Source organism: Archocentrus centrarchus, chromosome 1 (genome assembly GCF_007364275.1).
Source record: "Archocentrus centrarchus isolate MPI-CPG fArcCen1 chromosome 1, fArcCen1, whole genome shotgun sequence".
NCBI classification, from domain to species: Eukaryota; Metazoa; Chordata; class Actinopteri; order Cichliformes; family Cichlidae; genus Archocentrus; species Archocentrus centrarchus.
Window position 1 is genome coordinate 2,868,993 of NC_044346.1, and position 24,604 is coordinate 2,893,596.

At 40.5% G+C, this 24,604-nt stretch overlaps 1 protein-coding gene across 1 annotated transcript; it reads left to right on the forward strand.

Annotated features, from left to right (window-relative positions):
- The first annotated feature begins 1,762 nt into the window (after positions 1-1,762).
- On the forward strand, positions 1,763-24,262 carry LOC115781729 (E3 ubiquitin-protein ligase pellino homolog 1-like). Its single transcript, XM_030731564.1, has 7 exons — positions 1,763-1,965; positions 11,623-11,779; positions 16,653-16,782; positions 18,250-18,351; positions 21,951-22,148; positions 22,238-22,426; positions 22,560-24,262. Exons 2-7 carry the CDS (start codon positions 11,694-11,696, stop codon positions 23,136-23,138), a joined length of 1,284 nt encoding a protein of 427 aa, XP_030587424.1. The 5' UTR covers positions 1,763-1,965; positions 11,623-11,693; the 3' UTR covers positions 23,139-24,262.
- Positions 24,263-24,604: the final 342 nt, after the last annotated feature.

A 24,604-nucleotide genomic window follows, 5' to 3' on the forward strand; every position in this document is an offset into this window, starting at 1 on the left:
CACACAAATACAGTAAATAAAAGTAGTCTACAATAGAAAAAACAGTGTTATCACAATCATCTGTGAGTTCTTTAAAATGAAGCAGGTGAAAAAGAAGAAGATGAGGATGAAGATCATGAAGCTGAGCTTTGGCCTTTGAGAGAAAAATAAATGAGTTGAGCCTCTTGGATATACTGTAAAATTCAGGCTGAACTGTTAAATCAGAATTTAATCTTCCTGCACTAAACATTCAACTGAATCTCCTGCAGTTCAGTGTTTAGTCTACGTAATGAGTGATTATAGCAGTACACTACAGCTCCTAATGTCTGACATGACTGTTACTGTAACAACTGTTTAGGAAATAGTTTGCACCCTAAGGCCTCATTTGCAGGAGAACCATCCAGTGGAAACGGCATCTCTTGCCCTGCGGCAGCTGGGATGTTTCCCTGTTTCCATCCACAGGTCTGTGTGGAGAGTGGATGATTCCAAATCCCTGACAGTAAACTGGACTTCAATACGAACATGGAGGACCTCTACAATAACGGCCAAAGCCCTAATATCTGCAGATGATGCTCAGGATGTTTTATGAGTTTGTGCTATTTTCTGTGCTTTGGTTTACATTTTTCTATCTTCATAATTTTTTTTTTATCTTTCATCTTTGTATGTATAATTTTTTATTTTTGATATAACACAGCAATAGAATGTTTTTGCCATCTGCAGTAAATGGACTAGTTCTTATATAGCGCTTTTCTACTCTGTCTGAGCACTCAAAGTGCGTATACAACACATTTACATTTACCCCATTCACACAAGCACTTCCATGATTAACTAAGCTAAGTGCTTTAATTGTCTAACATTCACACACCAACGTTTATGTCGGACAGCAACTTGGGGTTAAGTATCTTGCCCAAGGATACACTGGCATGCAGCCTGGTGTAGCCAGGAATCAAACCACCGACCTTCTGATCAGTAAGTGATCTGCTCTACCTCCTGAGCTACAGCCACCCCAACAGCCACCAGTATTGCTGGTTTGCCATATATACAGCTCAAAAAAGAAAAAAAGAAAAAAACAAAAACATCTTGAAAACACATCAGATCTCAATGGGACAAAAAAAAAATCATGCTGGAATTTACACTGATATGGACTGGCCACTGTGTTAGGAACAATAGGATGACACATCATTTGATGGAAATGAAAATTATAAACCTAGAGAGGATTGAATTAAAAGGCAACCATTGCAACAACCCAAAATGGTCTTCAGTAGTTTTTAATGATCTCCACATGCTTTTCCCTTTAACTCTGGCAGTGTCGCGACTCCTAATGAGACGATAGATGGAGTCCTGGGGGATCTCCTCTCAGATCTGGACCAGCCAGAAAAGATGAGGAAGGAAAAAATGTCAGTGGCTTCCACCTGTAAAAACATTGCTGTTTTGAGGGTTGTCTCATTGTTGCCCCTCTAACTGACCTGATCCTTTATTCTGATTAAAAAGTGTTCCTTTAATTTTTTGAGTCACTTTGCAGCTGGGTGTTTTAGACTCACTTTACAGAAATGGAAGTTTATGTTTTTGGGGTTTTTTTTGTCTTGAAATATGCCAGAAGAGGATCTTGAAATCAGCAAAAAACAAACTACTAGCATTTACTTTAGCTTGAAACAAGTCTTCATTTTAACTTATCAACGACAGGTTTAATATAATTCCCAAATGTTAGCCAATTATTCACAACTGCCTTTGAAATGTAGTTTTACTTTGAAATATGAACCGGAAGTCAGCACCCTTTATCGCCAAGAAGCGCAGTTGTGTTTGGAAACGGAGGAGCCAGGGTTCGCACAGTTTGGTTTTTAGGATCTATGTCGACGAAAACTCGCTCTGTTACTGGTAGACAGCCAAGTAACACATTTTTCTGGTTTAAGACGGCTAACAGCGTTTGTTCCCGGAACAAAGATATCCGGGACATGAAGCTGCTTTAAGACGAACAGTAACTTTTTGGTGAGTTAATTGTTTAAGAAGTAGTTTCTTTTCTTTATTGTTAACGCCACTAACGCTGACTATATCCCCTCAGTCATGATTAACGTTATGCTAAATAACAAGCTAATGAGCTTACAAATTTGCTGCCTTTTTTTTTTTTCTTTTTAAACTTAAGTTTCACGACCGAAAAATGCTAACTGGCTAACAGTTACCGTAATGACGTTATAGGCAAAAGCCAAACAAGGGTTTAAATAACCAAGCGTTTGTTTGTTTTGTTTTCACAAAAGGTCCCAAACACAATAACAATAATGTTATGAGGTTTAATGCTAAACCTGTGAGTTTTGGTGAGCGTAAATCAAGTTTTATTGATATATATATATATTTTTTTTGGCGTATTTGGTGTTATTAAATTTCGTAGTAAACTACAGTGACACCCTTCAGCATCATATCGTTTTCCTAGTGATTTGTAATGCTTTATCTTGTCTCTGAAGTATTTGAAGACTTTCCTACCGGATCTGCCTTTCTTTATAGTGTGTCGTTCTGATTTGTCCGCAATAGTTGCAATAAATATAATTTTGTACTCGATACAACACTACTATATTCTTCAGCTCACTGAATTCAGAATTTTAAGTTATTTATATCAGGTAATTATAATTTAATTGTTGTGTGTATATTTAGTGTCTTCCAAACAGGGCTGCCTCCCTGATGGTGCTCTGTCCGGTCCTGTAGCCCAGCTGGCCTCCTTTGTCCCAGCTGATTAGCATTCACCATCCTACCAGAGCATCTGTCTCCACAGACGCTGCTTTTGTTCCCCATTTAAAACTTGAAACTTTGCCCTTTTTGTCCAGCTGTCCAATCATATCAAAAGCCTATAGATGTGTCAGGCCAAACGAAAACGTTGACCTAAAACCCATAAAGTTGGGTGTACTCAATGAGAGCTGCACCAGAGGGTGTGTTTAAGTAAATGATGACATTCTCAATGTAGCAGCATAGTAGTGACCAGACTGGACTGTCATTGAAGCGATGAATTGTAGCACTGACGGGTGAAATGTTGTTCTGTGAGTTTATACCACTGGAGTTAAGAGATTTGGGAAAATGTCGACTGTTTTTGGACTTCCCCGCTTTTTCACGCCCCTCTTAAATATCTGCAGAACATGCCCACTCGTGTTCTGCAGACACCTCTGCTGTGGTGTGTGTGTGTGTGTGTGTGTGTGTGTGTGTGTGTGTGTGTGTGTGTGTGCGTGCGTGCGTGCGTGCGTGCGTGTGTGCGTGCGTGTGTGTGTGTGTGTGTGTGTGTGTGGACGTGGACTATGAGGCATTTCCTCTTTCTACGCCACCCTGTAGAATCACCAGAGGGTGGATGGTCTGATTTGGTAAGCTGGATAAGTGTGGTTTGGTAAAGAGCCAACATTGGAGTTAAAATAAATAAATTCTGCCAACTAGATACCTATGAGTTTCACATGTGAAACAAAATGAACTGTGTGTAATGCTTATTTCAACACACTGGTAGTTCTAACTACTGTAGTACCCTTGGCTGGTGTTGCCTTTTAGCTTCAGAAGACCTTCATTTTGTAACTTGGACTTATCAGTAGTTGCAAACCTCACTGGTTGGTTGTTGCTCTCTGAATTGCAACTTGGATCTATGTATAGCTTCAACTTTTTGCCAAGGAAACAGATATTTTCTAACACAGTTATAAATTTCAAGTGCTGGTGATTTATTCAAGAGTTTCATCATGTACATCCAAGTTATAGAAATGCTCCAACTGAGTCATCTAACTGGAAAAATTAATGGGACATTTACTTCCACAACCACAATAGCTCCCTGCACTTTGTGATTTTCTTAAATTCAATAATAGTTGTATCCTGTGCTGGCATTTTGGCTTGGCTAAATGACTCCATCATTATCATTTAGTATTCCAGTGAATATTCCGTAGTTTTGTGGACTGGCACTTTCATAGTTCACAGTAGTGAAACAACATAGTGGTTAGATGGAGGTACAAGTTGATGTCATGCTATTCCGTCGTCTTTGTCGGCCTCTTTCTTTTCTTTCGTCGTGAATAACAAGAAAACAGTTACTAACAGCCCCGTGTACACTGCTGTGAAAAAGTACTTGCCTCTTTTCTTATTTTTTCTTAATTTTTTACAATTTTGTCACAAATGTTTCAGATTATCAAACAAATTTTAATATTATACAGGGATCACCTGAGTAAATACAAAATGCAGTTTTTAAATAATGATTAAATTTATTCAGGGAGAAAAAGAGCTATCCAAATCTACCATGGTGGAGGTGTGTCTGCTGAAAGCATATAATTCATATAAACACAAGGCAACTTGGACTTATTGGGGGCATTGTGGAGGACCCTCAGGGCTTCATCAGTGTGACTGTGCACTAAATCAGTGTACCTCATCTTCATCCAATCATTATTAGAAAATTATTGGAAAGATGTATTTGTAGAACAAAGGCTAATTAAAAAAAACTGTAGGCTTTAGTACCATACTGTAAGAATGCACCCATCTGATATATGGATCAGATGTTGGTCTGATCCTGATTCTAAACACTAAACCTGACGTGTTGTCTTCTGTGATAGTAATATTTCACTTCACCTCTCTTTTGTTGGCTTCACTCTGCATGTTATTCAACTTTATTTGTAAAGCACCAAATCACAACAAACAGTTCCCTCAAGGCACTTTATGTTGTAAGGTAAATACCCTACAATGATACAGAGAAAACCCAACAGTCAAAACGACCCCCTTTTAACAGGAAGAAACCTCCAGCAGAACCAGGCTCAGGGAGGGGCAGAAATCTGCTACAACTGGTTGGGGCTGAGGGGAGAGAGAGACAGGACAAAAGACGTGCTGTGGAAGAGAGCCAGAGATTAATAATAACTAATGATTAAATGCAGAGTGGAGTATAAACAGAGTAAAAAAGAGTTGAATGAAAAGAAGCGCTTAGTGCATCATGGGAACCCCCCAGCAGCCTAGGCCTGTTGCAACATAACTAAGGGATGGTTCAGGGCCTCCTGATCCAGCCCTAACTATAGGCTTGATCAAAAAGGAAAGTTTTAAGCCTAATCTTAAAATAGAGAGGGTGTCTATTTCCCAAATCCAAGCTGGAAGCTGGTTCCACAGAAGAGGGGCCTGAAAGTTGAAGACTCTGCCTCCCATTCTACACTGAAGTATCCTAGGAACCACAAGTAAGCCAGCAGTCTGAGAGCGAAGTGCACTATTTGGGTGATACGGTACTATGAGGTCTTTGAGATAAGATGGGGCCTGATTATTCAAGACCTTGTAGGTGAGGAGAAGGATTTTAAATTCTATTCTAGATTTAACAGGGAGCCAATGAAGAGAAGCCAATATGGGAGAAATCTGCTCTCTCTTTCTAGTCCCTGTCAGTACTCTAGCTGCAGCATTTTGGATCAGCTGAAGGCTTTTCAGGGAGCTTTTAGGACAGCCTGATAATAATGAATTACAATAGTCCACCCTAGAAGTAATAAATGCATGAATTAGCTTTTCAGCATCACTCTGAGAAAGGATGTTTCTAATTTTAGAAATATTGTGAAAATGCAAAAAAGCGGTCCTACATATTTGTTTAATATGTGCATTGAAGGACATATCCTGATCAAAAATGACTCCAAGATTTCTCACAGTGTTACTGGAGGCCAAAGTAATGCCATCCAGAGTAAGTATCTGGTTTGTGGGGCCGAGTACAAGAACTTCAGTTTTATCTGAATTTAGAAGCAGGAACTTAGAGGTCATCCAGGCCTTAGTGTCTTTAAGACAATCCTGCAGTTTAACTAATTGATGTGTGTCATCTGGCTTCATGGATAGATAAAGCTGGATATCTTCTGCATAACAATGAAAATGCATGCAATGCATGCTAATAATACTGTCAAGGGACGCATGAGGAGGTACGCTCACAGTGACAGCAGTGAAAGGACAAACCAACAGTATACAATAGACTGCCACACCGTGGTGAAATGAAACTAGTCCAGATAAATTAGGTGAATAATATGAATGCATTTTTCCTCTTTTTTGTGTGTGTGTTTTTTTGTTGTTGTTTGGTTGTTTTCAACTTAGTGAAATAAATTATAGCAGGATCAAGCTAATAATTATCAATTCAGAAAATGTCTATTATTCAAAATATTTATTTGTTTAGACTTTGCTTTCCCAGCTTTATAAAACTATTGAGTCTCATGTTGATTCCCACTTGGTTGGCCTTAAGTGTTTCTGTAAGTATGTTACATTTCACATATAGAATATTGCCAAAAGTATTTGCTTGTCTGCCTTCACATGCATATATTCTTGAATAGTAAATGGACTGTTTCTTATATAGCACTAGTAGGGACACACTTCACTATGGCACAACACAACAGGTGTGCTTGCTTGAATGTGCACACAAGAGTTTACAGGCCAGAATAGCTGCCGGTGAAAGTTGTAAGCTGAAAACATGCTTGGAGTATCAGGAATGTCTTAAGCTAAGATCTGATTCCTCCACACCAGTGACGTGCAGTCAGGGGAGGCAGGTGAGGCACGGCCTCACCTGTCATCGTGGAAATATAAAATTAAAAAATAGATTAAATGGTTATATTCATTCAGTGATTTGTATTTTAAAGTTCTTTTCCATTTAACTACACCATTTTTAGATTAGTTTTTTCAAAATCGCTGAATTTTTGCATTTGCCGGTCAAATACTAAGAGACGAACGGTGAGGCACCAGCCCGGCGAGCCGCACCACGGATTGCGCAATCCGGGGTGCGGCTCAGTATAGTCATTGCCAATGACTACTAACTGTGCTGGCATGCTATGCAGTGAGACCGGATTACTTTCCCTTTGCATGTGGCTATTAAAATGTTCTAACACTTTTACTATATGAACTAAATTTCTATATTTTAGCTGGTGTATATAATGCACAGTTTTTTTTTGTTGTTTTTTTTCATTAACAACTGTATGTGTGTAATGCATTCTTGTGTTGAGCGATCATGAAACTGCTGCGAAGAGACACTAGGTGAGGCACGCAGTTCTCGTGCCTCATGGTAGGGGGCGCTGGTGATCCCAGGGACTCTACGACTCCTCGGCGGCAAGCTACCATAAACAGTTTAGCAAGGCCAGTTAGTTTTTCCTGTTGCTTGGCCTTATGTTCAACATGGAAGATTACATAACTCAACTGAAAGAATTTTCTAAACTGGACTTTCAATCGAAGCAGAAGATAATAATTAAAGGAAGACCAACACCGGAGCTAAAAGGTTTGCTTCAGACTATGTTAATGTTAAACAAAACAACTGTTGCCAATCAAATGGTGAATAAGCTATATGTTTGTAAATCTGATGTGATGACGTCAGTGCCTCACCAGTCACGACCCTCACCGCACGTCACTGCTCCACACCCACAGTTAAATCTGCAAAACGAGTACAGTTAAGTCAGACATCCATTCAAGGCATGTTCTCCAAAAGGACTTAACAGTTTCACTGCATTTTTATCTTTTATGCATTAATATCTTTAAAAAAAACAAACAATTTTGATATAAAAATTTTGTCATACCGCCCAGCCCTAGTTTCACCCCGGTTTCAACAGATTGCTTACCTGCTGCTTCTATGCAGAGTGCCAGGATTCCTGTGTTTTTATTTAACAAATTAGTTATGGATGTTTTTGATACCACCACTTCTATTTATTACAAGAGAGCACACGCATGTATAAACACTGCAATAGGCACTACCCAATGTTACCGTACTTGATCAGAAAATTACTAGATCACAAACATTAGAAATGTATTTTATTGGCCGTTAAAAACTGTAAAATATGTATTTATATTTTTATTGAAAAAATGAGATCCACATAAACAGATAATGGAATATATATAGTTTGGATATATTAAGTTTATGTACACTAATAGCATCCTACAAAAAATTTGATGTGAATTGTATGTGTGTCATTTTTATGTAGGGTTAAATAGAAAACAACAATGAATTATCAACAGTAATTGTTTATAAGCGAGTACCTAATTTCATGACAATAGATTCAAAATTCACTGAGAGATGAATTTTAAAGTTTTGCCAGTGAAGAGAGAAAGGGATAATATGCTTTTTTAATATTTTTGGTGGCCTTGCCCTTTTTAGGAATAAAAATATAACCTCTGCACTCATCTTTGGGTGAGGTAAAAATAAAAAAGGCAGAAAGTTTCAGTTCTACCATCTTTTCTCTAGTTTGTTTCTTTTTTTTTTCTGATTTCAACAGAAAACTATTTGCTGCATCAAGTGACTTCATCCTCAGTCTGACCGCATACAATGCAGCCTGGAGTATTCATACTGTTAAAAAGCAAGAAAAAACGCATCCATTAATTACAGTCAGCCCATTTCTTAACAGGTTTCATGACAGGTTTTAATTATTATTGCTGTTAGCTCGGCTGTTTCGAAGAAAGAGTTGAGGTGTTGCCTTGACGTGGGCGGCGTCTGTTCCACAGAAACTTTAACGTTGGCCAGAACTCGAATGATGTGATCTATTATGTTCAAATTCACACCATAAATACATGTTCTAAAAATCTCGGTGTTCAAATCTCGAATTCAAATCTTGGTGAATACTTTTGGCAATATAGTGTATCTTTAATTGCTGTAAACATTTTGTCATTAATAACAATAACAGCTGGACCTTGTACTACTGTGATTGTTGTAAACAGCCTGCCTTCATTGCCGACTTGCTCGGGCCTCAGCATTCAAGTTTTTTTTTTTTTGTTGTTTTTGTTTTTTTTTTAAAAACATGATTTCCATAAACAGGCTACAACAGTTAAGCTATGTGATGTTTGTTATTGGTGTACTGTTAATGTTAACAGATCCAACGAGTTACTTGACTAAAGACTAAAGGTTAAGAAAGCTACAGACAAAGTGGTTGCCTTCAGGTATCCAACTGATACCCATCCACTTAAGTTCGCTAATTATGGTACACTCATTTCTCTCTTGCACACTCTCAAGAGGCCTGTGCCGATAAAGGTTCAAATAACAGTGTTTCCATCAAATATCGTGGCTGAATTGTCATCATGGCCATGCTGACAAAGGCTATCCAAAACTAGGTTGAGCTGTGACTCCATTTTTGCTGTGTGTTGCTGAGGCTGATTAGAAAGCGAGAGATATGAGTCAGCAGGGCGGGGATGCAATCAGCTTTGAGTTGCGGTGTGAACAAAGCAACATCTGACCGACCTCAGTGTCAGACTCTACGTTGCTGTCACGAGAGCAAAGAGATGCACAAGAGAGCGGTTGTTGTGGAGGAGTGAAGTCACTTTAGAAGTCAGCCTCCTTATCTGGTGTCGAGTTACAGATAGTGAAAAGGTCTCTGTGCCCCTGCAGTTCACTGGCTGTATTCATGTCCGTTGAAATAATCTCTGGCCATTTTGGAGAGCTTTGGATGGTCATGGGTACATCTGCTTTTATGATTCATGAGTTGTAAAATCCCCCACCCACTGAAACCAGATCACCCCTCAAGCTACCCAGCAAAGTCCTTTAGAGGTGGCCGGTGGTACTTTTTAGTAGTGCTGAAGTACACTTTTATAGAATTTTAAAAGTGCTACAAGGGTTATTTGTAATTGTGTAGAATATTTTAGAAATTATGCCAGGATTTGACAGCACTGGCTTAGATTTAAATAACAATTAAAATCAAAACGGACCCACTGAAGTTGAAATACGCCATCTGATTAATATCTTTCATGGCCTGAAAAGAATTTATGTTGGGTAAATGTATCCAGCTTGGTAATTATCAATTATGGTCATATGCGTAATTACGGTAATTCAAAGTGCCTTTGATCAGACGTCTCAACAGTGATACGCTCAGAGTTAACCAGCTGTTCATGGCAAGTAAGGGCAGGTAGCAGGTTCATCAATGCATTTGCCTTTAATGTGTAAAGTTAAGAAATGTTCCTACAGTGAGGAGATCTGGTTATTCTAAGAAGGCTCACTTGGAAAATGACATGATGGTGAAGGGTGTCACTGTAGTTTACTACGAAATTTAATAAGATGATGTGAGTCACATGCTGTGGATCTTACTGCAGCCGCCACTGTTACACAGACTTTGTAAATTTCATGTCAGACTGAAAGCAGCAGGTGTAATAATAGTTTGAGGATCAGAAATTTTTAATCAAAGGATGAACGTAAATCTCCAAGGAGACGCTGGTGTGAACATGCAAATTGTCGCTATACTGCAGTAGATTACACCAATTATTCATGCGTCCTTCAGTGGACTCCGAGCAGACTTAAGTATAGGGCTGTAATTTAAGATTATTTTGTTAGTCGGCTAATCTGTCAATTGTTTTTTTTATTTAGTTGATTAGTCAATGTTTATTTCAATCTTACCTCACCTGTTCAAGCTTGCCCCCCTCAGTGGGCTGGGTAAAAAGTAAAAATATCAGTTTGGAGTGTGTGCATTGGCTAAATTGTTACTTTTAAACACTGGTATTGGCCCAGAACTTCATAATTGATACAGTCCTGTTATTTATGCAGTATGTTTAAGTTGCCTAACAGTATGAAATGAGCATTTTTTTTTCTGTGTGGGAGAAGGAGGTGAAAATGTGCAAGTTGACAGTAAAACTGTTTTGTTCTAAAGTTCATGAGCCACCTTGGTGGTGGTGGGGGGAAACCTTGTAAAGCTTCAGTATTATAGAAAACACATGAAAGGCTTCTGGGTGAAGCATGTGCTAAATTGCAAGGCTTGCCGGGAAGAAAGAAGCAGCTCAGCTTTTCATCATGCGCTAACACAGAATAGCGCTTATCATCAGCAGCATATCTTCATCTAGCAGCTAAATGCCACATCCTAACAGTTTTGGCACATTTTTTACCAAGTAGCCTATCTTGATACTGCTTGTTTCCTGTCACTCAGACTTGTCATGATTTTTATCTGTGGTATTAAGAGGAAACCTGCTATAAAACACCTTCAGGCGATCCTGGAATAATGATTATATTTAAAAAGGTTAGCCAGTGCTCTGCGGCCTTTGTAATGTAAACATTGCTGAAGTTTACAGAAATGTTAGAGCTCTCCGCAGCCAAAAGATCAGGGTTTAACTGGAAAATTTTGACTGGAAGAGTAAAAAATACATTTGTTAGTGAGAGTTTGCTTCCCGTAAGGGTAGGGATGGGCATTAAGCTTTTAACAGTACTGCAGTACTGCTTATCACTCTGGTATTTTAACTGTATTCTTATTGTTACTTTTTTGTAAAAAAGAATTAAATGCAGAGACAGATCAATACTGGATATGGAGTATGAAAGATCAACGTCTTAGAAATGGCTTTTATGTAGCAATAATTAGTTTCCTTAGCACTGTTTCAGTATACATCCCTGTTCTTTGGTGAACTTGAAATGTGTCTATAGGAAATACTGTTATGGGTAGCAATAGGTGGCCAATACTCTTGGACTAGTAAAAATTGTGTTGTTCATTGGTCATGCTGAACTGGTCCTTCTTAGCCTGTTACTATAGCCCCTATCTATTGATGGCTTTCTATGTGAGTCAGCCTTCAGTTACAAATGGCCCCTGCTTTACACCTAACAACCCTGCTCACTGTATTTGAATACATACATTGTCTGCCACTGTTGCTCCCAGTGCAAAGACACTGGGTGTATTGTAGCAATGAATAGTTGTGTTGAAGCCTTTGTGAAGCTAATTCTAATATGCAGTGTTATAAACCTTGTTCTGATTGTGTCTGCAGGTAGTGTACTGTGTGCCTGTGGCCATGGAGAAGCTCTGACGGTACCCTTCGACCTTCAGAAAGCTGCACAGATGTTTTCGCTGGGTCAGGAAAACATCTCCACTTCCCCTGCGTCCACCAAAGGACCAGTCAAATATGGAGAGCTCATTGTTCTGGGGTAAGAGGTTCATGAGCTTGCATGCAGCTTTATATAAATTCAGAAGTCAGCAAGGTGGAACTTGACCAGACCAAACTGGTGCTTTTCTCTCTCTCTCTCTCTCTCTCTCTCTCGCTCTCACTCTCTCGCTCTTTCTTTTTCTTTTCTTTCTTTTTTTTTTTTTTTAGCCATTTAAAACAGTTGACTGTAAAGGAAACCATCAGATCCATTTTCTGCCTTCCAGGAAGGAGAAAAAATGAACATCATCTCAACATAGGGACATGAAATTGACCATAGTGAAAACACAATGAAGTGTGCTTTGGCTTCATTGTCTCAAAATTTTATAACTGGGTGATTCAGTTGAGCCTGATCCTATCCCAGCTGCCATAGGGTGAGAGGTGGGTACACCCTGAACAGGCAGCCAGCCTGTCACAGGGCTAACACAGAGGGACGGACAACCATTCACACCTATGTTAATTTAGAATCACCAATCAACCTAATCCCACTAACTGCATATCTTTTTACTGTGGGTGGAAGCGGGAGTACCTACAGACACCAGGAGAACGTGTGAATGCCACACAGAAAGGCCAAGGCCAGATGGTGGATTCAAGTCCAGGATAATCTTCCTGTGAGGCAACAGTGCTACATTGCCCAAACAAAAAAACTGATAAAACAAATATTTAGAACATTAATTTGTAATATGTAGCAACTGTATGAGGATTTGTACAGACAGAAGAACACCACACATTACAGGAATCAACAGCTGCAATTTGTTTCCTGTAAGGGGAACATCGTTAAAACACGCACAGAGGCAGACTCGTTCTCAGCCCACAGAGTAAAAGCTTCCTAGGTTTTTATGTCTTTACTATAATCTGTCCTTACAGTAGATGCAGTAAAAGGAAGTTGAAAATACATAATCGAGAGGTAACTTTAATATTAACTAAAATGAAAAATGTATACAGTCACTATGGCAGCACAGTGCAGTGCCTAACAGCAAGAAGGTCCTGAATCCACCAGCCATCTGTGGCCTTCCTGTGTGTAGTCTGCATATTCTCCCTGTGCCTGTGTAGGTTCTCTTCAGGTGCTCTAGCTGCCTCCCACAATCCAAAGACAAGCATGTTAGGTTAATCTGTGATTTTTAATTTGGCCGTAGGTATGAATGCTAGTCTTCATCAATGGCAATAACTCCTTGGAGGAAAAAGGAGGATGGAAAATGTCCTTTATTTGGTTTGCACTAATAAACAAAGGTGACTGCCTTCAACCTGCAATCACTGAAAAAATGTTGTTCAGTGTTTTTTTCTACATTGTCACAAATATCATGATTGACTTCATGAAGACTTCTCTGTTAACTACTTGGGGAAATGGGGGACTTTGGACTTCCTCAGTTGATCTACATCCAGAGGAAGCCTAGAGGAAGCAGGGTGGGCACTCATAGGCAGCTGGGTGCCCTGTACCCATCACCATCACCAAGCCCATCACTGACCCAAACACGTTTCTGGGAAATTCCTAAATTGGGACTAGAGACTCTGGCCCTATAAATGGAAATCTGATTTCCCAACCTTAGTGTAACCTACAGTGGAAAAAAGGCTGAATATTAGTTGAAATGTTGCAGTTCTATTTTTGATTCACAAGCGCAATCATGTTTATCTACAAAACCTATTTTTCATTCAACAAGAGAAAAGTATGATGCTAAATGTCTGCCTTTAAAATCACCTTTAATTGGTAAAATGCCCACTGTAATTCTGAATCATGTGATGAAACAGCTGGGTGTTGTGCACATATTGTTGATGGCAAACCATGTTTGAGTTTGATAACTTAAATGTAGTCGTAACATTCAACCAGCTGTTACACTGCACTTCCTGGCTTGTATTGAATTGTTTAGCCGCAGTAAAAGGTGGCCGTAGTGTTGCCATTGTGCTGTTGTTGGTCTAAAAGGCCCTCACAGTCTTTGTTTGTGTTCCTTGAAGTATTTAAGCTCCACCCCACCTGCCCAATAAAAAATTGTCTAAACTTGGGTTTGTTTAAATAAATCCCTTTATTTTAACACGCCTTATAAAATATTCATGTAGCGTGTGAAATTCAGTTCACTCATCTTTGTTTGGGTGTTGCGTAACTAAAGCCTAAATCCAGTTCAGTGTGTTAGGAAAGTCAACCACAGCCGTTAAATGCTGCTGACTTCCTGACTGAAGGCCATTCAGTGTGGACTCAAGAGCGAGCCTGTGGTTCAGGTCGGGGGGCGTCAGGAAGGTGGTGGTTACTCTGGTTTCAGCCTTTTTGTTTGCTTTTGCATTATTGTGACCACATGTGGAATTAAACAGTCTGGGTTGCCCTGCAACTGGCAATTACACTAGTCATAATGTTTAATTAGAAAGAGCCGTGTAGTTTATGAAAACACATCATGTTGTATGGTTCATAGAGTGGAGCCACAGTGGAGCTGGGGTGGTGTTTGTCTAAGAAAGAAGGCGGGTGTTACTTTATCTCAAATGCAGGAAGTTTGATTTATCCACTGAAAGAATGGCTGTCTTAACTGAACTCGTGTTTACTTGACCTGTGGCTGGCAGCAGCCTGGCTCTGAAGATAACTTCAGCCAAACTGACCTATTAGAGTTCCCATAACACTGAGCTGTCAGGACAACAACAATGGTCCCCATGATGTTTATTGTAATTTATATTTTTTAAAAAGTTATATTTAATACACTGATATTTATGGTGGGATAAATATGGCCCAGTGGGATAACTCGTAACTCTTGTAACCACAGCATCCTACTTTTTGATTCTGGACTGAAAGCGGTGTTGCTCCTTGCTCCCTCCTGAAAAGCCTTCCTGCCTGCAGTGAAAGCTGTGGAAGAAATGTTTAGAAGTCCCTGTGTGTCTTTATACCCGCACTACAGAGACACAACCTTGGTGTGTTTGGTAGACATAGAACAGAAGCAGAAGAAACTGAAGGTATGGCTCCTAGGGTTGTCACATTACTAGAAAATACTACTGTATCCATTTGGTACCACGGAGGAAAGAAATGACAAAAAATTAAGATGTTTTTATTAAATAAAGATTAGAACAATACAAACAATGACATCAATTAGAACACCATGTTTAAGTTGTTGGGTAGTGAGAAAACCAGTAACATAACTGTAAGGCCTCTGAGGTAATGCAAAAAAAACAAGGACATTATGGTGTCTGCTGTGCTTGTGGTGACAGACTCCACACCTTTGTTGCTGATCAGTGTGAGGAAGGCTGCAACTGTTTGTCTATTATATGGAACCTAAATGAACGTATTAGATCATTCTGCTTCAAGTGTTATAAAGTGGAAAAAAGAGGTTGTATTATCTGTATAAATACATAAAATTACTGTTCCTCTTTTTTTAAGGGAGAGGAAAAACTCTTGGCTTTTTGTTTTGCATGTTGCTTGCTTGAAATACTAAACTTGTAACAAAAACAAACGCTTAAGACACAGTAAAGAATGGCTGCTCATTGTGCAAGTTCCAGGAAGTTCAGAGAAGTTTGGTTCTGTTTGTTTTTCTAGTGCATGCAGACCTGGGGCCTGTCTAACAACTCTGTTAACCCTGAGTGGAGGGAAACTTTTTTTTTTTTTTTTTCCCCAGAAAGCGAGTTAGCTTCATCTCTGCATCAGTTACTGGGGTAACAGACCCGGTGAACTAAGCGCTTTTACAGTCATTCACTTGTCAGTATATGAGGACGGAGATGGTGATTACGTCACAGATTTATAATAAATCTGTAGTCTCCATCTTTCTGACCCTGTGGACAGTAATCCAGCTGTCAGTCAGTTTCCTTGCACTGCGAACATCTATTGCATGTTACTGTAGCAATCAATAAAAATGATCAGTGGACAGAACTGATCAACAATCAATCATTCATCATATTGTAATAGACCACACTGAAAGAAAAATGTCTGTCGTGGTTGGGATCCTGGAGATGATGTGAACGTTTGAATGAAGGTGAGGCTGAAATGATTTTAAGACTTAAAATGAACTGAAGTCAGTTCTGTGTTTCCATGAAATTATGTCAAACAACATTTTGAAAGGTACAGTGTCCAAAACTCAGTTTCCATTGAAAATCACCTAAATCAGTCTCAAGCCTCCTGATCCAGAAATGGCAGAAATATTTACTTTAAAGTAAGATTGTTACAGTCCATCAGTAGATTACATTTTACTAATTATACAAACAACAAAATGGTCCTAAAATGCAGAAAAAAGTTTCATTTAATGAAAAACGGACTTGAGCGTGGATCCATCAGTAAACTCATGTTTCTCCAGATTTTCAGTCACTCAGTTCATTTATTCCGTCTTAAGTTTCTGTTACCTGCGTTTTGTCCCTGTCAGGTTACAGCTGAATCTCCCTGTTTTTCAGCTGCTCCCTTTAGCAGTTGCCACAGTAGATCTGCTTCTATCTCACCCTATCCCTATCACAGCAAATGTAAAACTAGAATTCCAGTTTCAGTGAAACTGGAAATTCAAGTTGGCTAAAAGTTTCTCACTCTCGCTAACTCAGACTGAAGAGACAATCAGCTTGAGAATTTTTAAACTCCGCTTGTTGAACATGCTTCCTGGAATAGGGTCCTAATATAATGCTGTCGGGAGACCACCCATCCATTCTCTTCTGCTTATCCTTTTCAGGGTCTGGCGGGAGACCATTTTCTAGTTTGCTGTTGTCTTTGGCAGATTTAAGGAGTTGCATAGTGTAACAATAACTGCATCCTAAAATCAAAATGCCTTTTGCACTGCAGGTGAAAATAAGGTTAACATTGCTTATTATTATATTAAACTCTGTACATTATAACACAACAAACATTGACATGCTGCTGGTCCAGTGCTGAGCTGCAGATATCCTGTTAACCTCTAGGAGTTTTTCCAACATTTCTTATCCTTTGTGTTCAGGTGTAATGGGTCTCTACCCAGTGGAGACAAGGGGAGGCGGAAAAGTCGCTTTGCTCTGTGTCGCAGAAACAAGGCCAACGGTGTGAAACCCAGCACTGTCCACATGTCATGCACACCTCAAGCTGCCAAGGTGAGAGCTCAACACAAGTGGCACATTTACACCTAGGAGCATCTCTGGTGTATTCTGCCGTAAACATGACTGAGTGTGAGGCATCTGCAGTATGCATGGAAAGCATGTTCGCTCCCATATCTTTAATGCTTTAAATCAGTTCTTTCTCATGGACTATGATGACAAAAGTATTCACTTGTCTGCCTTCACACATATGAGCCTGAGTGACACTCCATCCTTAATCCACAGGGTTTAGTATGTCCCCCCACCCTTTGCAGCTGTAACAGGTTCAGCTTTTCTGGGAAGGCTTTCCACAAGCTTTAGGAGTGTTTATGGGAATTTTTGACCATTCTTCCAGAAGCACGTTTGTGAGGTCAGACACTGATGTTGGATGAGAAGGCCTGGCTCACAGTCTCCGCTCTAATTCATCCCAAAGGTGTTTTATCAGGTTGAGTGCAGGCCAGTCAAGTTCTTCCACACCAAACTCACTCATCCATGTCTTTATGGAGCTGCTTTGTGCACTGGTGCGCAGTCATGTTGGAACAGGAAGGGGCCGTCCCCAAACTGTTCCCACCAAGTTGGGAAGATTAAATTGTCCAAAATGTCTTGGTGTGCTGAAACATTAAGAGCTCCTCTCACTGGAACTAAGGGGCTGAGCCCAAAACACCCCCACACCATAATCCCCCCCTCCACCAAACTTTACACTTGGCACAGTGCAGTCAGACAGGTACCGTTCCCCTGGCAACCATCAAACCCAGACTCATCCATCAGATTGCCAGATGGAGAAGTGTGATTCATCACTCCAGAGAGCACGTCTCCACTGCTCTAGAGTCCAGTAGTGGTGTGTTTTACTCCACTGCGTCTGACGCTTTGCATTGTGTTCGGTGATGTAAGGCTTGGATGCAGCTGCTCGGCCAGGGAAACCTATTCCATGAAGCTCTCTGCACACTGTTCTTGAGCTAATCTGAAGGCCACGTGAAGTTTGAAGTCTGTAGTGATTGACTCTGCAGAAAGTTGGTGACCTCTGCGCACTATGACCCTCAGCATTAGCTGACTCTGCTCTTGTTATTTTACGTGGCCTACCAGTTCATGGCTGAGTTGCTTCCTACCACAGTACCACACTGGAATTCACTGAGCTCCAGAGAGTGACCCATTCTTTCACAAATGTCTTTAGAAGCAGTCTGCATGCCTAGGTGTTTGGTTTATACTCCTGTGGTCATGGAAGGGACTGGAACCCCTTGATTCAATGATTTGGATGGATGAGTGAATACTTTTGGGAATATAGTGTATGCAGCTATAAATGGAACACAATCCAAACAGTATTTAACTACAATATGAGGGGATATCTTGAATTTGTTGCCAGTTTCCAAATACACTTTCTGTCATAACTTTACTGCATCATCAGTAACATACGTCCATTATTGTATAAGAAACTCGTTTTTCATGCCTTAAACACATTGTAACAGAGCTTCTTCTTGCTTGTAACAGGCCATCAGCAACAAGGAGCAGCACAGCATTTCATACACTCTCTCTCGGGCACAGACAGTGGTGGTGGAGTACACCCATGACAGCAACACAGACATGTTCCAGGTGTGTAGCCTTGGAAAAACATACACCATACATGAAAATTAAACCTTTTGTTATTGTTTTCATTTTCGGTAGTATTGCTTGGCTTCATAATATTAGCTTCTGTTTTTTTTTTATTATTGTGTGTTTAATATCTTCCCACATCACAGTTTTCATGCAGCAAACTATGTTCATTTTTTTCTTTGTATGTTCTGGGTCTGAATTTCTGTGCTAGATTGTGAGTATTACTCATAATTTAATTGATTCTTGCAAATCTAGCAACTGGAGTTGGGCAGTTTGCTACATATAGTGTTGCAGCGGTAACCGGTTTCACGGTATACCATAGTATTAAAATGCACGGTTATCATACTGTGGGCTTATTACCGGCAAACAGTGTGGAAGAAAAGTGGCTGCTAAAGGAGGGAATACTTCAAACTTGTTCTCAAATCTGCTACACCACCATCCCTCCGTGCAGATTAAAATAGGTATCTCGTTAATACCTGTCTCTCTAACAAAAACCCCGTCTGTTTCCTCATGCTCGGTCCACACGCTAACCACCAGCAAAAGCGCTGAGTCATCTGAACTGTGGACATGCCGGTGCCTGTGGCTGTGAAGCATGTGCTGTGCTGGATGCGCATGTCCACGTGGAGGGCCTTTCCGGTGTTGTGCCAAAAAAGTGATTTCTGGTATTTGCCAGAAAAAGATTGCCTGTATTTAAACAGTTGTAAATGACGTGCTGATCTATAATCTGTGGAAAATATGTCAAACATATCTCTCGTCACTTTGAGCAAGAAACAACATTTCTGTCACAAGGTAGAAGCTGCAGTCAGTTTTTGGCAATGACTTTTATATATTCTTTTTTTATCGGGATAAAAATTGTGATTGTTAAAAATGTCTTTAAGAGAAATCTGGCCAAGAGAGCAGCAGAAATCACAACAAATATAATATAAAGATATTTTAAGTAACCAAAGAGGACTGGATTTCTTATAATATCCATTTTCTTCCGCTTATCCGGGGTTGGGTCGTGGGGGCAGAAGCCTAAGCAGAGAAGCCCAGGCTTCCCTCTCCCCAACCACCTCCACCAGCTCATCCGGAGGGGCCCCAAGGCATTCCCAAGCTCATGTATTATAATGTAGGTGCAATAATGCAGAGTCATAAACATACTTGAAAAACAGGTCATTTTTCATTTTATATATAAGCCCTTCATAAATCCTATTGACTACACTCTATTCACCAATATAGGCAAAGATATTATACATATAAGCACATAAACACATCAGAAATCACTTCATGGCACAACACCGGACTTAATGTGAAAGATGATATATTTACGTGCGTTCATTTTAAAAACATTGGCCTGTATTTTTCATCCCTTAAAATCAAGCTCGGCCTGAAAGCCTTAAGAGTGAAATCTGTATTATGAGGATCATGTCAGAAATAATCTGCAGTATCTGGTTATTTCCCACTAGCTTAGCAGTACAACGTGTGTTATAAAGCAGTCAACAGTAGTTGGTCAGACACTGACCCAGGCTCAGTTTCCCAGATATTAAATGTTTTTATGGTGATACATAATTTTACTGTACATTTTAAATGGAGGATGTTTAATTCTAAGAGTACATATAAAGTGTGTGTGTGTACATATATAAACACACACAACATTTTATTTGTTTTCATTATTATTTATTATTGTTACTCACGGTGGCGCAGTGGTTAGCACTGCTGCCTCACAGTTAGAATAACATCTGGAAGGCCTGGGTTCGATTCCACCTTGGCCCAGGCCTCTCCCTCTCTCTGTGTGGAGTTTGCATGTTCTCCCCGTGCTTGCGTGGGTTTCCTCCGGGTACTCCGGTTTCCTCCCACATTCCAAAGACATGCACTTACTGGGGTTAGGTTAATTGGCTACACTAAATTGCCCATAGGTGTGAATGAGAGCATGAATGTGCGTGTGAAAGGTTGTTTGTCTCTGTGTTGGCCCTGCAACAGGCTGGCGACCTGTTCAGGGTGTACCCCGCCTCTCGCCCTATGACAGCTGGGATAGGCTCCAGCCCCCCTGCGACCCTGACCAGGATAAGCGGAAGCGAATGGATGGATGGATGGATGGATGGATGGATTGTTACTCTTGTTGTTGTTGTTGTTCTGTGAATGCTTTATGGCCAAGCTAGCTGTGCAGCCACTTCCTGTTCCAGCTCAGCCAACAGTCACAGTCATTTGCAAAGGGAATTAAGTTAGATCCCTCATCTAAACAAAGCAAAAGAATTGAATCTTGCTGTAGCATATTTTATTGCCAAGGATACGATGCCCTTAAGAGCTTCTTCAACCCTTCTATGAGCTCACTGATGCCCTGGCCTGGCCTTATCCTGCTTTGTGGATGCCCGGTTTAAGGGAAGCTTCTCTACAAACCCGGATGACATAGTTGAGGCATGCGTTGAAGAAGCCGTAACCACTGCAGCAGCATGCCAAAAACAGCCTCAAGAAGAAGAGGAGGAGAAGAGCGAAGAGGGAGGAGATGGCAGCAGCAGCACCACCACCACCACTAGTGTTACTAAGAGGAAAGGGAAAGGTCTGTCTGGGCTGCTACAGCGAATAACTTCATCCTGGCATAACAAGGCAATCTCAGGAAATGAAAATATCCATGAAAAAGTGATGTCTGAAGTAAAGATAAACATGTCTCTTCCTACCATAGGCACTGATGCTGACCCTCTGGCTTGGTGGAAAATGCATGCTGAAGAAATGCCTGTTCTGGCAAATGTGGCAAGAAAATTTCTTTGTATCCCTGCCACAAGTGCGCCTTCTGAAAGAATGTTCAGTACATGCAGACGCATTCTGTCAGCTCAACGCTCGAGACTGAGCCCTCAAAAACTAAACATTCTTACATTTCTGCATCATAACCTGGCTTGAAAATTAAAGATAGAAATTAATGCTGCAATAAAAATCTGATCTCAGGAAAACTCCTGCACTTTTTCTCGCATTTGTTTACAAAGACAAAGAATTTTTTCTTTCTAAAGAGACAGATTCATTTTTATTTAAAGATTTGTTTGTTTCCTCATTCTAATATTGCAATTTTTGCAAATAAAAACAGGTGTATAGCTTTTATTTTTTTTTAAAGGAGACATTTTAAACAAAACTGTCATTAAAAATCATTCCAAGTACAATAAAATAATCTAAACTATAGTGAGGCAGATTCAATTTATTATGAATTCATAATAATGATATTTAATTTAAATTTGAGTTTTCCCTGATTGGCTGCAGGGCACTTAGAGATTAACTTTTCAATGAGATCTGTTGTAGTGCTGAACAATTATGCCATTGTCTTTCTGCACTGATTTGCAAGTACACTCTCTGTACTTGGACCTTACAAACCCTTTACTCAGAGTGACACAGTACCACAACGTAACCACGAGGCTATAACTGCATTACATGGGTGGTGATGTGTTTATGTTGGAGTTATTTTTGAGGTCTAAATGAGCATAGGAGTGATGTTAAAATTCTTCATATCATTTTTCTTTTTTATGGTCTCTGTTAGAGCCATTTTCTTTCCTTGTACTGTTTGTGTTTGGACACTAGGGGGCTTATCTTACCACTGAAAGATCTAAACACGGGCATTTGTTTCTGTGTAATTACAGATTGGCCGTTCTACAGAGGGTCCCATTGACTTTGTTGTAACTGACATTGTGCCTGGAGGTCAGAACCAAGCTGATAGTCAGGCACTTCAGAGTACGATCTCCCGCTTTGCCTGCCGCATCATCTGCCAAAGAAACCCACCTTACTCTGCCCGGATTTATGCTGCAGGCTTTGACACTTCCAGAAACATCTTCCTTGGAGTAGGCTGCTCAAACTGGTCATTACCTGTGAATATGCATTAACATTTCTAAGTTTGGATGTGCTAAAAATACATTTGACCTCTTTATAGGAGAAGGCAGCAAAGTGGAGGATGCAGGATGGTCAGATGGATGCACTGACCACAAATGGCGTTCTTGTGATGCATCCTCGCCAGGGCTTCTGCCAAGACTCCAAACCTGGTCAATGGAGGGAAATCTCAGTTTGTGGAAATGTTTTTACACTGCGGGAGACCAGATCAGCTCAGCAGAGGGGGACAATGGTGGGCACCGTGTATACACACACACACACAGCATGTGCAAGCCTCAGGTCATTAATCCCAGCTGTATTTCCTCATTTCCTTTTTATTGGACTACATTGATGTACTGTGCATGACCTGTATGTGTTTTGTTCAGGTGGAATCTGAGTCCAACGAGCTGGTGGACGGGTCTCTTATTGACCTGTGCGGGGCCACCCTGCTGTGGCGGACAGCTGAGGGACTGGCACTCACCCCCACAGTCAAGCACCTGGAGGCCCTGCGTCAGGAGCTGAATGCCGGGCGGCCACAGTGTCCCGTGGGCTTCAACACACTGGCCTTCCCCAGCCTGCGTCGCAAGGACGTCCTGGACAAGAAGCAGCCGTGGGCGTACCTTCGCTGTGGTCACGTGCACGGCTACCACGCCTGGGGAGGGCGCCGGGACCCCGAGGTTGAAGCAGAGTGTCAGGAGAGAGAGTGCCCCATGTGCCGTGCGAGGGGGCCCTATGTGCCGCTGTGGCTCGGCTGCGAGCCGGGCTTCTACGTAGATGCGGAGTCCCCCACCCATGCCTTTGTCCCCTGTGGTCACGTATGTTCAGAGAAGACAACCTCGTACTGGAGTCAGATCCTGCTGCCGCACGGCACACATGCCTTCCACGCCGCCTGCCCGTTCTGCATCCAGCCGCTGAGCGGAGAGAGCAGCTGTATCAAACTCATCTTCCAAAGTCCACTGGACTAGGAATCACTCTGACTCTTTGTCTGAAACCTTAATGAACAAGTGAGGGATGCAGCCATATTGGGAATTTCTGATAACTTAATTTAACTTAATTTTGTCTGATTTAAAAGTGCATTTATTGGTTGGACTCTTACCTTTTTAATGGTGATATGGTTCAGGCAGTGTTGTCCCCCAAAGAGGTGAAAGTTCTTCCTTGGACACAGCTATCTGGAAATGCTGTGATGATCTTTGACTGCCTTGCACTTAATTTATTCTTGTACCTCTTATGTAATGTTGTCCTGTGAATCAGTGCAGAATTTAACACCAGCAACATTACGCTGCACCTCCCTGCACCTAGCTGATTGTCTCATGCTGCCTTAAGGAGCTGGAAATGTGATCTTGATGAGAATTGTGTCCCAAATGTTGCTTTGGAACTTTTTCTTTTGTTTTGTTAGCTTAAAGAATAATTTTGGATTTACTCCAAAATCAACTTACCTCTTCTTTCGAATGCAAGCTTTTAAGTCAAGCATAACAAAAAACATATCTGAGAAACTTTTTAAGCTGCTGTCCTGTGACTTTAAACATCTAGACCTTTATATGTTTTTCAACTATAGAGATGAATTCCTTCAAATCAGCGATCCTTTTTAAAATTATAAGCAATAAACACCTTTTTATAACAGTTTCCTTCACGACCCAGATGGCTCAGCTGTGCTGTATTGAGCCTCCAGCACCACAATGAGGCTAAACCTGTTGCTTTAAACTTATCACGTGCTTCATATTTTCTTAATCAAATGTTTTGTTTCTATTTTAAAGACTGTTGGACCTCTTGTACCATTCTGTAAGCTTTAGCTCTGTTTCTGATAAGGTTTGGGAAATATTAATGTTTTTTTTGTTTTTTTTTTACTCTTTGTGCAAGCAATTAACAGCATCAACAGACAAAACATTCATGGAGAGGAATGTTGGTCTGAAAGCATCGTGCCGACAAGTTCACTTATCCACTCCCACTCAGTTCTTGTGGACCAAGTCTTGATTATATTTTGTCTCCAGTCTTTTTTTTTTTTTCTTTTCAATTTGTCACTGTCCTGGCTGTTCAGGAACGCTACACACTGTTTTTGTACCACTAGCAAACAATAAAAACATGGCTGATATTTGATTGTGTTCATTGTACATATACAGCCAGGCTTGTGTAAAATTTAATTTCCAGGTGCAACATGGGGAGAAGAATTTGTGTTGTGCCATTAGAGGGTCTTTGTGTGCAGGCTGTGATCTGAGATTTGCTGGTCTTTGTGGATTTAGCCAAGTGAATTTAACTGATATAACCTGTGTGACTGATTTAGAACCTCTAGGCACTATAAGGTTACGTACATCTAATCAGCATCATCAGCTTGAATTCATGTCTTGCTTGATGTAACTTAATATTGAGCAGGAACACCTCAGCTTGCCCTCGCTCCTCTTTTGTGGCGCTGGCTGCTGAAACAGCGAACACAATT

What these genes read in the sequence shown, in the direction of transcription:
- LOC115781729 (XM_030731564.1), top strand. Translation starts at nt 11,694, where the DNA reads ATGTTTTCGCTGGGTCAGGAAAACATCTCCACTTCCCCTGCGTCCACC. An exon ending in GCACACCTCAAGCTGCCAAG is followed by an intron (nt 16,783 to 18,249) that starts GTGAGAGCTCAA and finishes TGCTTGTAACAG; the next exon opens with GCCATCAGCAACAAGGAGCA. An exon ending in CCAGAAACATCTTCCTTGGA is followed by an intron (nt 22,149 to 22,237) that starts GTAGGCTGCTCA and finishes ACCTCTTTATAG; the next exon opens with GAGAAGGCAGCAAAGTGGAG.